General features: G+C 46.1%; 1 protein-coding gene across 1 annotated transcript in view; it reads left to right on the forward strand.

Annotated features, from left to right (window-relative positions):
- Nucleotides 1–18,734, forward strand: part of LOC112257381 (exonuclease mut-7 homolog) — a 62,209-nt gene that overhangs the window by 16,254 nt on the left and 27,221 nt on the right. The window contains exons 14-19 of the mRNA XM_024430901.2: nucleotides 3,413–3,522; nucleotides 4,331–4,514; nucleotides 5,215–5,381; nucleotides 5,600–5,821; nucleotides 5,905–5,958; nucleotides 6,078–6,209. Coding sequence (XP_024286669.2) covers nucleotides 3,413–3,522; nucleotides 4,331–4,514; nucleotides 5,215–5,381; nucleotides 5,600–5,821; nucleotides 5,905–5,958; nucleotides 6,078–6,209 — 869 coding nt within the window. The remainder of the gene's footprint in view (nucleotides 1–3,412; nucleotides 3,523–4,330; nucleotides 4,515–5,214; nucleotides 5,382–5,599; nucleotides 5,822–5,904; nucleotides 5,959–6,077; nucleotides 6,210–18,734) is intronic.

Here is an 18,734-nt window from a genome sequence, read left to right on the forward strand (position 1 = left end):
ACTCTTTATAGAACTTACTACAAAACCCGTCTGGTCCTGGGGACTTACCATTTTGCAAATTCTTAATTGCGAACATTATCTCTTCCTCGGTAATAGGGGCATTAAGGAGAGACCTCTGAGCTCCCTACTATCTCCGAAGAACAATCTTAGAAAATAAGTTCTCCATTAATTTGGGTGCATCATTTGGCAGTTCTGAGGCATAAAGGTTCGCATAAAACTTCTTAAATGAGTCATTTATCAATTTATTTTCATATAATTTATTGCCATCAGAATCGGTAATAGTGGCAATTGACTGAGAGTCAGCTCTCTTTTTAGCTAGGTATGCCAAGTACTTTCCTGGCTTATCGCCAAGTTCATATAGCTTTTGCCTGACTAATCTCATTTTCTTTTCAGCGTCCTGTGTTAGGAGAGAGTCTAACGTTGATGTAATGACTGATATTTCCTTTAATAGGGCAGGAGTGGGCGTTTTAATGTAGTCCTTCTCTTTAGTTCCTAATTCACCCTCTAACATTTTTTTGCTTTTCACGCTTTTTCCGTCTCTTAGTGGCTGTGTATGACATAATCAGACCCCTGGCGTACGCTTTACAGGTCTCTTATTGGCTGTGTATGACATAATCAGACCCCTGGCATACGCTTTACAGGTCTCTTATTGGCTGTGTATGACATAATCAGACCCCTGGCGTACGCTTTACAGGTCTCTTATTGGCTGTGTATGACATAATCAGACCCCTGGCATACGCTTTACAGGTCTCTTATTGGCTGTGTATGACATAATCAGACCCCTGGCGTACGCTTTACAGGTCTCTTATTGGCTGTGTATGACATAATCAGACCCCTGGCGTACGCTTTACAGGTCTCTTATTGGCTGTGTATGACATAATCAGACCCCTGGCGTACGCTTTACAGGTCTCTTATTGGCTGTGTATGACATAATCAGACCCCTGGCGTACGCTTTACAGGTCTCTTATTGGCTGTGTATGACATAATCAGACCCCTGGCGTACGCTTTACAGGTCTCTTATTGGCTGTGTATGACATAATCAGACCCCTGGCGTACGCTTTACAGGTCTCTTATTGGCTGTGTATGACATAATCAGACCCCTGGCGTACGCTTTACAGGTCTCTTATTGGCTGTGTATGACATAATCAGACCCCTGGCGTACGCTTTACAGGTCTCTTATTGGCTGTGTATGACATAATCAGACCCCTGGCGTACGCTTTACAGGTCTCTTATTGGCTGTGTATGACATAATCAGACCCCTGGCGTACGCTTTACAGGTCTCTTATTGGCTGTGTATGACATAATCAGACCCCTGGCGTACGCTTTACAGGTCTCTTATTGGCTGTGTATGACATAATCAGACCCCTGCGTACGCTTTACAGGTCTCTTATTGGCTGTGTATGACATAATCAGACCCCTGGCGTACGCTTTACAGGTCTCTTATTGGCTGTGTATGACATAATCAGACCCCTGGCGTACGCTTTACAGGTCTCTTATTGGCTGTGTATGACATAATCAGACCCCTGGCGTACGTTTTACAGGTCTCTTAGTGGCTGTGTATGACATAATCAGACCCCTGGCGTACGCTTTACAGGTCTCTTATTGGCTGTGTATGACATAATCAGACCCCTGGCGTACTCTTTACAGGTCTCTTATTGGCTGTGTATGACATAATCAGACCCCTGGCGTACGCTTTACAGGTCTCTTATTGGCTGTGTATGACAATCAAACCCCTGGCGTACGCTTTACAGGTCTCCCAAAGGAGCGAGGGGTTATCTGTTGATTGAGAGTTAATAGAGAAAAATGCTTTAAACTCTGTAATAAAATATGATGTGAAAATGTATTCTTTTAACGCTGAGTTTATATTTTATATTTGAGATTATTCAAGTAGCCACCCTTTGCCTTGACAGCTTTGCACACTCTTGGCATTCTCTCACCCAGCTTCAATAAATAAAATAAGTACAAAATTCACCTGGAATGCTTTTCCAACAGACTTGAAGGAGTTCTCACATATGCTTGTTGGCTGCTTTTCCTTCACTCTGCGGTCCAACTCATCCCAAACCATCTCTATTGGGTTGAGGTTGGGTGATTGTGGAGGCCTGGTCATCTGATGCAGCACTCATCACTCTCCTTCTTGGTCAAATAGCCCTTACACAGCCTGGAGGTGTGTTTTGGGTCATTGTTCTGTTGGAAAAACAAATGATAGTCTCATTAAGCGCAAACCAGATGGGAGGAGGTATCGCTACAGGATGCTGTGGTAGCCATGCTGGCTAAGTGTGCCTTGAATTCTAAATAAATCACTGACAGTGTCAACAGCAAAGCACCCCCAGACATTCGCACCTCCTCCATGCTTCACGGTGGGAACCATACATGCGGAGATCATCCGTTCACCTACTCGGCATCTCACAAGGACACGACAGTTTGAAACAAAAATCTCAAATCTGACCAAAGGACAGATTTCCACCGGTCTAATGTCCATTGCTCGTGTTTCTTGGCCCAAGCAAGTCTCTTCTTCTTATTGGTGTTCTTTAGTATGGTTTATTTGCAGCAATTTGACCTTGAAGGCCTGATTCACGCAGTGTCCTCCTGAACAGTTGATGTTGAGATGTGCCTGTTATTTTAACTAAGAAGCATTTCTTTGGGCTGCAATTTTTGAGGCTGGTAACTCTAATGAACTTATCCTCTGCGCATAGGTAACTCTGGGTCTTCCTTTCCTATGGCGGTCCTCAGAGTCAGGATTCATCATAGGGCTTGATGTTTTTTTGCGACTGCACTTGTAGAAACTTTCAAAGTTCTTGAAATTTTCCGGATTGACTGACCTTCATGCCTTAATGTAATGATGGACTGTCATTTCTCTTTGCTTATTTGAGCTGTTCTTGCCACAATATGGACTTGGTCTTTTACCGAATAGGGCTATCTTCTGTATACCCACAACTGATTTGGATCAAATGCATTAAGAAGAAAATAAATTCCACAAATTAACTTTTAACAAGGCACACCTGTTAATTGAAAAGCATTCCAGGTGAAGCTGGTTGAGAGAATGCCAAGAGTGTGCAAAGCTGTCATCAAGGCAAAGGGTGTCTACTTTGAAGAATCTAAAATATATTTTGATTTGTTTAACAAACTTAACAAACTTGGTTATGACATGATTCCATATGTATTATTTCATAGTTTTGATGTCTTCACTATTATTCTACAATGTAGAAAATAGTAAAAATAGAGAAAAACCCTGGAATGAGAAGGTGTGTCCAATCTTTTGACTGGTACTGTATGTTCAAGTAATTGTCCTAACATTTTAGATGTGCTTTATTGAGCTCGTCTGACATGATGTAATGAACCAATGGAATAATCCAGGCAGACTCAATGAAATACTATTTGAACCCTGGTGTCATATTACTCTGTCTGTGTCCAGGTTATGGGATGGCAGGGGACCTGAAGTGTCTTCTGGCCACATGGGCCCAGTTCTCTGAGGAACCTCTGAAGATGGAAGGAGTGTTAGATCTACTCAACGTGCACCAACAGGTACAGTACACTTCACCTCAGACCCACCTGGTCTCCTGTAGCGTGATGGCCCTAGAGAGTGTTATGTACATACGGTATATCTGACCAAACATGACCAAGAGCATCTGAGTATTTTCATCTAGCTGCAAGTTTGAGGCACGGTCATAACTACAATCAAGTTCTTCTGGGGGTATAGATTTGTATTTTTAGATGGTAGGCTATTTATATTTTGGGGCGGCAGGGTAGCCTAGTGGTTAGAGCGTTGGACTAGTAACCGAAAGGTTGCAAGTTCAAATACCCGAGCTGACAAGGTACAAATCTGTCGTCGAACAGGCAGTTAACCCACTGTTCCTAGGCCGTCATTGAAAATAAGAATTTGTTCTTAACTGACTTGCCTAGTTACATAAAGGTAAAATATAGGTTAAAAAGCAACAAAACTACATTTAAGCAATAATGCTTGAGGGGGTGTGATATATATATAGCCAATATACCACGGCTAAGGGCTGTTCTCAAGCACGACGCAACGCGGAGTGCCTGGACACAGCCCTTAGCTGTTGGCCATATATCACAAACCCCCCAAAGTGCCTTATTGCTATTATAAACTGGTTAGTAACTTAATTAGAGCAGTAAAAATAAATGTTTTGTCATGCCTGTGGTGTATGTATATATATATACGGTCTGGTATTCCAGGCTGTCAGCCAATCAGCATTCAGGGCTCAAACCATCCAGTTTATAATATAAGATTATGTAAAAACAGGCTGTGTTACTACGGCATTGAAAATAGGCCTCCCCTGTTCTGAAAGAACCCAGTATGCTGTATGATCCCTAGATGCAGCGTAGCACCAGCAGTCGTGGTAGCGGGGGACCTCGCGGTGTGCTGGTTGGGGAGGGCCCAGCAGAGAAGGGTCTCAGTCTCCTGGTCCAGCAGGTCCTGGGGAAACCCCTAGATAAGATGGAACAGCTGTCTAACTGGGAGAGACGACCACTGAGGACGAGTCAGCTACGCTACGCCGGTAAACCCACACACACATTCTAGTACTGCTATGCAGGCACACACACATACCAACTGTGAGATACGACCGCACCGGACCATCCAGCTCCGCTACGGAGGTGTTCACACACACACATACCAACTGTGATCAGCCTGTTGTCATCTTCTTTACCATTCTCACTGTGCTCCAGAATGCCAGACACATCTCTCACGCTCTTTGTCTCTCCTTGTTCTCCTTTCTCTCTCGCTCGCCACTCTTTCTCGCTCTCCGCTCTCTCTCATTCCTGCAAAGGCCAATTTAGGGAACTGAACTGGAGCCTCGTTCCAATGTCCATACTTAATTTCATAGCTACTTCTTAGAATGCATGCCAAATATATGTCCTCATACTTCAGTAGTATCCTAGTGTAGACATTTTAAACGCTGTCTGTCTCTGAAGAGATAAAGGGACAGACGATACTATCTCTCTCTTTTGATCTTCGTTCTTATCTTTATGGCTCTCATCTCTTCATCTTTTATTTTTTCCAGTGTTTTTCTCTCACGCCTTCTCACGTCAATCTCCTCTCTCTCTCGCTTCTCTCTAAACCTCCTATCTCTTGCTCTCTCACCTTCCTCTCTCTCGTCTCTCTCACACACTCCTCTCTCTCGTCTCTCTCTCTCACACACTCCTCTCTCTCATCTCTCTCTCTCTCCTCTATCCCTCCTCTCACCATCACCTCTCTAGCTGTCGATGCATACTGCTTACTGGACGTCTACTCAGCCCTCTCTCGTGACCCAGCAAGCTTTGGGCTGCCACAGGACTTGTGCTCCATCTCCTCACTTCAGACGGAGAAGAGTAAAGAGGAGAAGAAGCGGAAAGAGGAGAAGAAGAAGCAGGCCCGGCGCCGAGGGGTCAGAGGCTAACTACAACTTCTTCACATTGACACCACTGTTGTTTTGTTTGGTTAAGGGTTAGCCAGGGTTGTCATGGCTACATTTTTTTTTTACATCATGAAACTTGAATTCCAAGTGTGTTACTCACTATAAAAGGTCAGGAAGTATCTCCCCATTTCAAAACATTTCTCTCTACTGAACACAACCCATGTTTAAAGCTTTCTCTCTAATATCAGGCACACCAGGTGTCAGACCCAGCCCCAACCCCAACCCTAGGCCCAGAGAAAAGCCCCCAGCTTGGGGAGGACAGTCAGAGTCCACTGCCCCCACGCATGGCTCCTCAACAACTGCGTGTGGTGTGTGACAACATGCTGCAGGGTCTGGGGCGCTACCTGCGCTGTCTGGGGGTCGACGTGGTACTGCTGGAGAATACTGATGATCATAGGGTGGCTGCACAGGTAGGATAGACAGTAGGACAGACACACTGAGGCAGAAACCGGCTCAGATGATGACGCTAACTCTGTTTTCTTCTGTTCCTCAGTTAGCCCAAGAAGATGGACGAGTCATACTCACCTGTGGTCAGCCGTACCAGACGGTAAATATGAACTGCATGTTATAGAGTGTGTGTCTCACGTCTGTTTTTGAGCAGGGTTCTGACAATACAGTTGGTATATGCGGAGTCAGGAGATGTTCCGTGTGTGTTTGTGTGTCTAGCTGAAGTCCCAGGTGGGAGAGGGTCGCTGCATTGCGCTGGACTGCTCAGAGAAAGCCCGGGACCAGGCAGTACGAGTCCTGAAACACTTCAACGTCCAGCCAACCCAGTCGGACATATTCAGCCGCTGTCAGGTCGGTCAACAGTGTGTGTGGGTGTGATCGTTTGTACTTGTGTGTGTGCCATGGTTTCTGGTAGGAAAGTTTGGCACTGGACAAAGTGTCCGGCAAGATTTTAATTTACCGGATATTTGAGAAATTTACCAGATATTTACTTTTTAAGTTACTCTGCCATTTTGAAAGTAATGTCCACCCTGTCCTGGACTTTAGCCAAATAAGTCTATAAAAAACACAGTCGTTGTTAGAATCTAAACATCCCTAACAGAATTTGTGTTTATAAACAGTTTGTAAGAATTTGCCCCTTATTCTCTGCTAGTCAACCTACACAGCTGATGGCCCATTGAATCTACACCTAAACTACACCGAACAAAATAAAAACGCAACATGCAACAATTTGTAAGATTTTATTGAGTTACAATTCGTATAAGAAAACAGTCAATTGAAATAAAATCATTAGGCCTTCATTTTTTTAATGTATTATTTATTTTAACTAGGCAAGTCAGTTAAGAACAAATTCTTATTTACAATGACGGCCTTTACAATAACTGGCTTGTTCAGGGGCAGAACGACAGATCTTTACCTTGTCAGCTCGGGGATTCGATCTCGCAACATTTTGGTTACTGCTCCGACACGCGGCCCACTAGGCTACCTGCTGCCCCTAATCTATGAATTTCACAAGACTGTGAATACAGAGATGCATCTGTTGGTCACAAGGTAGGGGTGTGGATCAGAAAACCAGTCAGTATCTGGTCTGATATCCATTTGCCTCATGCAGTTCCACAAATCTCCTTCGCATAGAGTTGATCAGGCTGTTGATTGTGGCGTGTGGAATGTTGTCCCACTACCCTTCAATGGCTGTGTGGTTTTGCTGGATATTGGCTAATTGATAATCATATATTTGACTTTGAAGTTGGAGCATATTGACTGGTATTTCCATCAATGAATATAAAGCATTATGTTACCTTATTTTACCTTCCCCTGGACAGTTTGACCCATCAACAATTTTATTTATTGGCTTTTCATTTTGGGGGGGGGGGGCTAAAAGCTGGCAATAACCAGCTGCGGAAACCCTGCTACGTGCATATATGTGTGTGTTCACTTACATTCATTTTCACATGGACGGTTTCATAATTTCTGTCTCACTTTGAAGATGACAATCTACATAATGAAATAATTAGATAGAACACACATCTTATTTCCAGGTCACTTCCTGTTCATAACATCATGTGACTGTGGTTGTGCATTATGTCATCATAGACTTGTTTACATTATTCTTTAGGTATAATACATTATTCTTTAAGTGTTATACCTAAAGAATAATGTATTACTGTTGAACAAGGGTGTGGAACTCTTCTGAACATAAACAACAGAAACATATTGGTTGCTAGGGTGATGTGTACAGAATAAGCCAGCTTGTGGTGGTTTTGTTTAACGTATTTGCCGTGAATGATAAACAGAAATACAGTTATGACGTGTTAACAGAGTTATTTGTCCAAGAGGATGTCCAGTACTATAGAGTATCTCTAAGACACATGTCATGTCCTGGAATGGTGGAAAGGAATTGAGTGTGTCAGGAAGTAGCAGACGGATAGAACGGCGCTGGAGACCAGTTTCCTGTAAATCATCATGTTTGAAGTGCCTACTGTGGTAATATCACTGGAACAATGGGATCTTAACTGTGTGCTGTAAACAGGAGGCGACTGCTGGGAACCGACAAGACAGACAGACAGACAGACGGACTGAGCAGAGAGAGGGGTCGGCCACAGAGAGGAGGAAGAGGAGGAGGAGGAGGGCAGAGAGGAGGCGTAGGGAGACTGAGGAGGAGGATGGGAGAAACTGAGTAGAATGGATGTAAAGCAGAGGAAGGTGAAAATATGCAGAAAGAGGATAAACGAGATTGATAGAGAGAAAGTGAAATATGTAGACCGAGGATAAACGAGATTGATAGAGAGAAAGTTAAATATGTAGACTGAGGATAAACGAGATTGATAGAGAGAAAGTGAAATATGTAGACCGAGGATAAACGAGATTGATGGAGAGAAAGTGAAATATGCGGACTGAGAGGAAAAAATAGATTTGAAAGAGAGGGCCCGAGAGGATGAAATGGAAAAGGTAGAGGGGGTAGAAAATACCAGAAAATAATGTTCAGACATGATTCATTAATAGCATAATCCCTTCAAGTCGTCTGTTAATTAGTTTATTTCAAATCAAATAAATCAAATCAAATTTTATTTGTCACATACACATGGTTAGCAGATGTTAATGCGAGTGTAACGAAATGCTTGTGCTTCTAGTTCCGACAATGCAGTAATAACCAACGAGTAATCTAACAATTCCAAAACTACTACCTTATACACACAAGTGTAAAGGGATATTTGTACTCTCATAACTACAGAAGTCCATCTCTTCATCTTCTATTGGGCCAGACCTATAATGTTTTGATGTTTTCTACTTTTAAGTGTGGGAAAATAAGATATGCTTCTTATTACAGTGCCGCCGGAAAAATATTTTGACCCCTTGACTTTCTCCACATTTTGGTCTTGTTACAGCCTTATTCTAAAATGGATTAAATTGTTTTGTTTTTCTCCCTCAATCTACTCACAACACCCCATAATGGCAAAGCAAAAACAGGTTTTTAGAAATGTTTGCAAATGTGTAAAAACACAACAACCAGCCAGTCAGACCTACAGGACATATTTTAGACCAGACCTGGGTGTTCTGTCCTCCTAGGTGTTGTCTCCTTCCCAAATGTGTCCTTGTCTTTAACCTCCCGTAACGTCGTAACTCGTGACTGACTGACTACTGGACAAGTATCTCACTCCTCAATGCCTCCAGCCACCATTTGTCCAAGGCAGTTTGCCTCAAATGGTTCTGTCTCTGACCACACTGCTTTTTCTAACCCATACAGTATCTGTGGAAGCGAAAGGACCTTAGTTTAGTTTAAGAGTTGGTTTGTGGTCTGAAATATGTTAGATTGCTGCTGAAGACTCGTGAAAAGCTGCTACACAAAACCACTGTCTTAAATTAAGCCAAGTGAGCAGCTTTCTTGTTCTGATCAAAAGATACAATAGACTGAAATAAATACACCCTTAAACTCCAGTTTGTTGTGTAACGTAGGCCATTGACAAACCACTTCTATATAGTCAGTGGTGAAACAGTGAAGAGAAAGGGTAGGTTAAGTCATGTGAAGGCATGCGTGATACGACGGGGCAGAGGGGCTTATATTGGGAAGGAAGGGTGCGTGTCTGAGCTCTCGTAGGCACCCCTGGGGCTGGGGGTGTGTTGAAAGCCCACCCAGGGGATGTTAACCCCTTTGTTATCTGATTGTAAAGTCTTTTGATTCGCTTTGTGGTGGGTGTCTTTCTCTTGACCAGGCCTCAACTCCCACGGACACACACTCACCCTCACACACGAGCACGCACGGACACACACACACCCTCACACACGAGCACGCACGGACACACACACAGTGGATGGGTGTCTTTCTCTTGACCAGGCCCAGTCTCAACTCCCACCAAAACCCTACTTAACCCCTCTTCCACGAGCACGCACGGACACACACACACAGTGGATGGGTGTCTTTCTTGACCAGCCTCAACTCAGACCCCTCCCCCTTTCTGCTCCCCCGTTCCCCCTGAAAGCCTCTCTCTCTGGGAGGCACTAGAGGTCATTCCTGGTCGTGGACCTCCTCTATACCCCCTGTGTGGCCCATTGATACACAGCCTGACCACAGCCTGAGAAAAGACCATGTCATTTATAATCCCCTTTTTCTCTCTTTTTCTCGCTTTCTCTCTCTCTTGCTCTTTTTCTGTCTATCTCTCCTCTCCACTCACTTGTCTTTGACTGTTTTGAAGTTGTGTGTGCAAATGTGAGATTGGATTCCATTTTGCTTCTCTAAAAGCTGACCTTTCTACCACAGTCTTTACAAACCCAGCGATAATTCCCAACTCTGACTCTCTTCAGCAGGACTTTCATCCAAATGACACAACAGTATTTAGTGAAACGACCACTCTAACAACTGGGAGAAAGGGGTAGACTAGCTCTCTGTAACAGTAGTTTCTGAGATGAACTCAGCATGTGCTTAGATCAGATAATTGTGTCAGTCTACCAGCCTTTGGTCACTGTATAGTGAGACGTATTTTTTAGTAGACACTCTTATCCAGAGCGGCTAACAGTAGTGAGTTCATACTGGTCCCCCGTGGGTATCGAACCCACAACCCTGGCATTACAAACGCCACGCTCTACCTACTGAGCTACACCTGGCCAGACCTCAACAATATAACCAAGGCTCTCAGGTGGGTTACTCATAGAAATCATCTGGGATTCCTACAGTAACAGAACGACACAGTCCATTCCAGACCGAAGGTTGAGCAAATAAGTCACGGAGCACTGCACTACCGTCACTCTAGCTGTCAAATAAGTCACGGAGCACTAATAAGTCACGGAGCACTGCACTACCGTCACTCTAGCTGTCAAATATCACAATGTGTTTTTATATCTTATCGCCTGAGACGAACAGTCCATTTAGTGCCCAACGGTCTACTCCAATGTCGTTAATGTAAACGCCTCGCATCATATTACTACAGTTGGTTTACCATTCACTTTACTGATAACTAAGTAGTGAATCATGAATTCATTCATATTATTGTGGACCATGAGAGATTCAACTGTGTGTGTGTGTGTGTGTGTGTGGTTCTTATATACCAAGGAGGTTTCACTTCTGTTCTGCTGACCTTATTTATCATTTTAGATCTCTGTAGAATGTACCCTTGACGTGCCCATATCATTTTAATCTCTGAACTCCTTCCTCTCCCTGAATTCCATGAAGGGGATAGGTGGATAGAGTTAGGTTCACAGTCCACCACTCCCTCACCACCACTCCCACCAGTGGAGGACGGCTTATAATAATGTCTGGAACAGAGTAAATGGAATGGCATCAAACCACGTGTTTGATACCATTCCACTGACTCCACTCCAGACATTATTATAAGCCGTCCTCCACTGGTGGTAGTGGTGGTGAGGGAGTGGTGGACTCTATTCGCTTTATAGTGGACTACTTTTGACCAGAGCACGAAGGTGCGTTTTGGGACGCAGAACTCTGACTCTACTGTACCCATCCCAATCTATATCTAGGACGAGGGTGGGCATTCCAGTCCTCCAGGGCCTGATTGGTGTCACAGTTTTGCCCCAGCTAACACACCTGACTCCAATCATCACCTAATCATGATCTTCAGTTTAGAATGCAATTCGATTAATCAGCTGTGTTTGCTAGGGAAGGAGAAGAAGTGTGACACCAATCAGACCCTCGAGGACCAGAGTTGCCTACGCCTGATCTAGGGAATAAGGTGGCTTTTGGGACGCAGAACTCTGACCCTGCTGTACCCTTCCCAATCTATATTTTCCGTCAAATGCATCAGATGTTTGCCCCGGACTTTAAAATAAATAAATAAATGAGATAGACATCTGCTTGCCCTGCCTAACTGCCTGTCTAGCCCCAGCCCTAGACAGACGCAGCAGTGCAGAACTCAGGTTCCCACGAGCCACAGTGAGAGAAGTGAAAACAGCAACAGGAACTGCAACAGCGTGAGAGTAACAAACGAGTGAGGGATTGATAGTGAGAGAGAAAGGGAGAGATTGATAGTGAGAAGGAAAGGGAGAGATTGATAGTGAGAGGTGAGAGAGAAAGGGAGAGTGATAGTGAGAGGTTAGAGAGAAGCAGGTGAGAGAGAGTGAAGAGAGATTTCTAGTGTGGGGGGAGGAAGAGGGAGGGGAGAAGTACGAGAGAGGGAGGGAGAGGCGATTGGAGGACTCGGTGCTTTGAAATTTGATCTACAAAGAGGGCAATGGGCTGAGAGGAAAAAAAGGAAGAATGTAAGAGGATGAGACAAGTTTTAAGTTTCCCTTCACTGGGTGGGTGTGTGAAGTGTGTTACCCTTTACTGGGAGTCTGGGAGTGTGAGAGTGTATCTGTGTGTCAGAATCTGGGTTTGGCCTTGCCACACACTAAACACCTTATGCTCAATCACTTACACACACACACATACACATACACATACACACCTACATACATACACACAGTGGGGCAAAAAAGTATTTTGTCAGCCACCAATTGTGCAATTTCTCCCACTTAAAAAGATGAGAGGCCTGTAATTTTCATCATAGGTACACTTCAACTATGACAGACAAAATGAGAAAAAAATCCAGAAAATCACATTGTAGGATTTTTAATGAATTTATTTGCAAATTATGGTGGAAAATAAGTATTTGGTCACCTACAAACAAGCAAGATTTCTGGCTCTCACAGACCTGTAACTTCTGTAACCAGGCTGGGAAGACTGAATCTGCAATAGGTAAGCAGCTTGGTTTGAAGAAATCAACTGTGGGAGCAATTATTAGGAAATGGAAGACATACAAGACCACTGATAATCTCCCTCGATCTGGGGCTCCACGCAAGATCTCACCCCGTGGGGTCAAAATGATCACAAGAACGGTGAGCAAAAATCCCAGAACCACACGGGGGACCTAGTGAATGACCTGCAGAGAGCTGGGACCAAAGTAACAAAGTCTACCATCAGTAACACACTACGCCGCCAGGGACTCAAATCCTGCAGTGCCAGACGTGTCCCCCTGCTTAAGCCAGTATATGTCCAGGTCCGTCTGAAGTTTGCTAGAGAGCATTTGGATGATCCAGAAGAAGATTGGGAGAATGTCATATGGTCAGATGAAACCAAAATAGAACTTTTGGTAAAAACTCAACTCGTCGTGTTTGGAGGACAAAGAATGCTGAGTTGCATCCAAAGAACACCATACCTACTGTGAAGCATGGGGGTGGAAACATCATGCTTTGGGGGTGTTTTTCTGCATATGAACCAGGATGACTAATCCGTGTAAAGGAAATAATTAATGGGGCCATGTATCGTGAGATTTTGAGTGAAAACCTCCTTCCATCAGCAAGGGCATTGAAGATGAAACGTGGCTGGGTCTTTCAGCATGACAATGATCCCAAACACACCGCCCGGGCAACGGAGTGGCTTCGTGTGAAGCATTTCAAGGTCCTGGAGTGGCCTAGCCAGTCTCCAGATCTCAACCCCATAGAAAATCTTTGGAGGGAGTTGAAAGTGTGTCTGTGTTGCCCAGCAACAGCCCCAAAACATCACTGCTCTAGAGGAGATCTGCAAGGAGGAATGGGCCAAAATACCAGCAACAGTGTGTGAAAACCTTGTGAAGACTTACAGAAAACGTTTGACCTCTGTCATTGCCAACAAAGGGTATATAACAAAGTATTGAGATAAACTTTTGTGATTGACCAAATACTTATTTTCCACCATAATTTGCAAATAAATTCATAAAAAATCCTACAATGTGATTTTCTGGATATTTTTTCTTCTCATTTTGTATGTCATAGTTGAAGTGTACCTATGATGAAAATTACAGGCCTCTCATCTTTTTAAGTGGGAGAACTTGCACAATGGGTGGCCGACCTAAATAATTTTTTGCCCCACTGTACATAGACATGATTTGGAAAGGCACACACCTTTCTATATAAGGTCCCACAGTTGACAGTGCCTGTCAGAGCAAAAAACAAGCCATGAGGCCAAAGGAATTGTCCGTAAAATCAGGATTGTGTTGAGGCACATCTGGGGAAGGGTACCAAAACATTTAGGTCCCCAAGAACAATGGCCTCCATCATTCTTAAATGGAATAAGTTTGGAACCACTGAGACTCCTCCTAGAGCTGGCCGCCCAGCCAAACTGAGCAGTTGAGGAAGATGGGCCTTGGTCAGGGAGGTAACCAAGAACCAGATGGTCACTCTGACAGAGCTCCATAGTTCCTCTGTGGAGATGGGAGAACCTTCCAGAAGGACTACTATCTCTGCAGCACTCCACCAATCAGGCCTTTATGGTAGAGTGGCAAGACGGAAGCCACTCCTCAGTAAAAGGCACATGACAGCCAGCATGGAGTTTGCCAAAAGGCACCTAAAGACTCTCAGACCATGAGAAACAAAATTCTCTGGTCTGATGATGCCAAGATTGAACTGGCACCAAACCTGGCACCATCCCTACGGTGAAGCATGGTGATGGGAGCATCATGCTTTGGGGATGTTTTTCAGCAGCAAGGACTGTGAGACTAGTCAGGATCGAGGGAAAGATGAACGGGGCAAAGTACAGAGAGATCCTTGATGAAAACCTGCTCGGGACCTCAGACTGGGGCGAAGGTTCACCTTCCAACAGGACAATGACCCTAAGCACACAGCCAGGACAATGACCCTAAGCACACAGCCAGGACAATGACCCTAAGCACACAGCCAGGACAACGACCCTAAGCACACAGCCAGGATAACGACCCTAAGCACACAGCCAGGATAACGACCCTAAGCACACAGCCGAGATAACGACCCTAAGCACACAGCCGAGATATCGACCCTAAGCACACAGCCAAGATATCGACCCTAAGCACACAGCCGAGATAAGGACCCTAAGCACACAGCCGAGATAAGGACCCTAAGCACACAGCCGAGATAAGGACCCTAAGCACACAGCCGAGATATCGACCCTAAGCACACAGCTGAGATAAGGACCCTAAGCACACAGCCAGGATAAGCACACAGCCTAAGCACACAGCCAGGATAACGACCCTAAGCACACAGCCAGGGTAACGACCCTAAGCACACAGCCAGGATAACGACCCTAAGCACACAGCCAGGATAACGACCCTAAGCACACAGCCAAGATAACGACCCTAAGCACACAGCCAAGATAACGACCCTAAGTACACAGCCAAGACAACATTCTCAAAGTATGAATCCCTGAGCTGCGTGGTGAAAAGTCTGTGCCCTTGAGCAAGGCGCTTGATAAGTGTCTGCTAAATGACTAAAATGTAAAATGAGGAGGGGTGAAGGAGGTTAAGAGGGGGAGAGACGTTCCTCAGATATGCCAAGACATTCCTAGGAGAAACCATCCCAAATATTTCCCACTATGTGGCAAAGGGTTGGTGTCTCCTGTTACTGACTGGGCGTGGAGCAAAGTCAAACACACACCTTTCATAAACACTGACTGACAGGCGGTCTGCAGACTGAGGAAAGCCTGAGGCCCTGTAGATGATTGTGTCTCTGCCTGGTGTGTGAAAGTCGAGAGAGAGCGCGTGAAAGTCGAGAGAGAGCCCTGAAAGTCGAGAGAGAGAGAGAGCGTGAAATTCGAGAGAGAGAGCGTGAAATTCGAGAGAGAGAGCGTGAAATTCGAGAGAGAGAGAGCGTGAAATTCGAGAGAGAGCGTGTGAAATTCCAGAGAGAGCAAGTGAAAGTCGAGAGAGAGAGCAAGTGAAAGTCGAGAGAGAGAGAGCACATAAGTCGAGAGAGAGCTCGTGGAAGTCGAGAGAGAGAGCTCGTGGAAGTCGAGAGAGAGAGCTCGTGAAAGTCGAGAGAGAGAGCTCGTGAAAGTCGAGAGAGAGAGCTCGTGAAAGTCGAGAGAGAGAGCTCGTGAAAGTCGAGAGAGAGAGCTCGTGAAAGTCGAGAGAGAGAGCTCGTGAAAGTCGAGAGAGAGAGCTCGTGAAAGTCGAGAGAGAGAGCTCGTGAAAGTCGAGAGAGAGCTCGTGAAAGTCGAGAGAGAGAGCTCGTGAAAGTCGAGAGAGAGAGCTCGTGAAAGTCGAGAGAGAGAGCTCGTGAAAGTCGAGAGAGAGAGCTCGTGAAAGTCGAGAGAGAGAGCTCGTGAAAGTCGAGAGAGAGAGCTCGTGAAAGTCGAGAGAGAGAGCTCGTGAAAGTCGAGAGAGAGAGAGAGCTCGTGAAAGTCGAGAGAGAGAGAGAGCTCGTGAAAGTCGAGAGAGAGCGCGTGAAAGTCGAGAGAAAAATCCCCTATAGAGAGAGGCTGCAGTTAGTGAACCTGTGCATCTTCATGGTGACTGCTGTCCCATGTTCAAGTTGATTCTCGCTCCTGTCTGTCTGTCCTGTAAGACAATAGAGTAGAGTCTCAGGAAGTGAAGTTGGCTGATGTTAACATCCCTGGATGAGCCATAAGATGAGCTGTCTGTCAGCAGCATCTGGTCTGAAAGGAACCACGTCTCCTCTGTTTTCTCAGTCGTTTTGGCCTGGAGATCACATAGTACAAGGATGACACCTCTAGGTGTGTGTGAACCGCTTGTCTGTGTGTGTGACTGTGTGTGTGAGAGAGGCCGTTCCATGCATGTCACCTTACACGGTTAGCCAGAATGACGGACGCTGTGTGCCTTGGTGTGAGAGACTGTGACTGTGTGTGAGGACGGACCCCGGGGTTGGCGTGCTCAAGGACACTTCATTAAAGATCCTGGGGATCGTTTTAGAGTTAATAATCTGGCCACCGCTTCCTGTTCACACCCCTCCCTCCCCCGTCTCCCCCACACTGGGCCCTCCAGCTCTCCCTCTCTCTCTGATTCAGATTAGCCGTGGCGAGGAATCCGGAGCACCTGGCTGCTGGAATGTCCTGTTTGTCTTTGCTCTGTTTGTGCTTTTGTACGCTGTGTTTTGATTGGCTGGCTGGCATTTGTGTGTATGTGTGTGTGTGTGTGTGTGTGTGTGTGTGTGTGTGTGTGTGAGAGACTGCCTGCGAAAGGTCCTAGGCTGGCCTGATGTGTCCCATTGTCTGGGAGCCAAGCTGCTTCCTGCCACTGCTTTCTCCTGTAGCCAGACCAGAGAGGTGTGTGAGAGAGGGGGGGACCCTCAATGGGACTTTTCCTCCAAACACCAATACAATGAAGTAGTGCGTAATTTCCGCTGTACCCCCCCCACCACATCTTTATAACACACACACTGCTTCTCATGCACTCAATAATGAACCTATATTATTCCACCAGTTGCTCTGAGCTCTTTCTCCAGTTCTAGAATGGACTCTCCTCTCTAGCCTACACTGTTCTGACTTACTGTTCCTAGTGTTCTGTGTAGTAGTCAGTTACGTGTCTGTGTGTGTGTGTTCTGAGTTGTAGTCATGTTGTAATTTATTAAACTACAGTGAGTGTTGGGGTCTGACACAGTCTAAATGGAAAAGGTCTGACTAAGGGGCCAATGTGAGGCCTTCAGCAAAATAATGACAGATCGAGAGAGATGGAGGGGGCATGGGGGTAGAGAGAGGATGGGGGAGGGGGAGGGATTAGTTGGAGATGGGGGGAGCAGTTGGAGAGAGGGGGAGCAGTTGGAGGGAGGGAGAAGAGGGAGTAGTTGGAGGGCGGGAGAGGGGGTGAGCAGTTGGAGAAAGAGGGGTGAACAGTTGGAGAAAGAGGGGTGAGCAGTTGGAGAGGGCAGGGGGAGAGCAGTTGGAGAGGGCGGGGGGGAGCAGTTGGAGAGGGGGGGTGAGCAGTTGGAGAAAGAGGGGTGAGCAGTTGGAGAAAGCAGGGGTGAGCAGTTGGGGGAGCAGTTGGGGAGAGAGCGAGGGGGAGCAGTTGGGGAGAGCGAGGGGGAGCAGTTGGAGAGAGGGGGGAGCAGTTGGAGAGAGGGGGAGCAGTTGGAGAGAGGGGGAGCAGTTGGAGAGAGGGGGAGCAGTTGGAGAGAGGGGGAGCAGTTGGAGAGAGGGGGAGCAGTTGGAGAGAGGGGGAGCAGTTGGAGAGAGGGGGAGCAGTTGGAGAGAGAGGGGGGCAGTTGGAGAGAGGGAGAGGGGGGAGCAGGGAGGGGGAGCAATTGGAGAGGGGGAGCAGTTGGAGAGAGGGGGAGCAGTTGGAGAGAGGGGGAGCAGTTGGAGAGAGGGGGGGAGCAGTTGGAGAGAAGGGGGAGCAGTTGGAGAGAGGGGGAGCAGTTGGAGAGAGGGGGAGCAGTTGGAGAGAGGGGGAGCAGTTGGAGAGAAGGGGGAGCAGTTGGAGAGAGGGGGGAGCAGTTGGAGAGAGAGGGGGGCAGTTGGAGAGAGGGAGAGGGGGAGCAGTTGGAGAGGGGGAGCAATTGGAGAGGGGGGCAGTTGGAGAGAGATAGAGAGGGGGAGCATTTGGAGAGTGGGGGAGCAGTTGGAGAGGGGGAGCAGTTGGAGAGGGGGGCAGTTGGACAGAGGGGGAACAATTAGATGGAGGGATAAAATATGGAGAGCGAGCAAGAGACAGAGGAAATATGAATTCCTGCTGTGTGGTGATGTCATGAGAACTGGCCCAGGGCAGACAGAGATGTTTATGTTCTCCAGAGTAGAAACCGCTCTGGGGGTGGGGTGGGGTGGGGTCACTTTTTTGCACCCGCAGCACAGGGAGAGAGCCGAGCAGTGTGCATTCTCAGAACGGAGCGGAGGGAACACCAGCAAGGAACTTAGTCATAGCCTACAGTAGCTAGCTAGCAGGTGTGTGTCTGTGACACGCAACGACCCCAATTATACATCCTGCATTATCAACTAACCAAGCTTCTAGAGCTGCCTGGCATTCTTTCCAGTTATAGTAATAATATGCCACGCGTTTTATCCAGAGACTCACACTAGTAGTTTAGGGCTGTCCCTGACTAAAAAATGTATATATATTGGTCGACCAATAAATTGGTTGAAAATGTTAGATGTATTTTTCCGTATATAGAGACATCCGATGTGTTTTAATAAATTGAATTGTTTTATTT

Source organism: Oncorhynchus tshawytscha, linkage group LG09, assembly GCF_018296145.1.
Source record: "Oncorhynchus tshawytscha isolate Ot180627B linkage group LG09, Otsh_v2.0, whole genome shotgun sequence".
Lineage (NCBI taxonomy): Eukaryota > Metazoa > Chordata > Actinopteri > Salmoniformes > Salmonidae > Oncorhynchus > Oncorhynchus tshawytscha.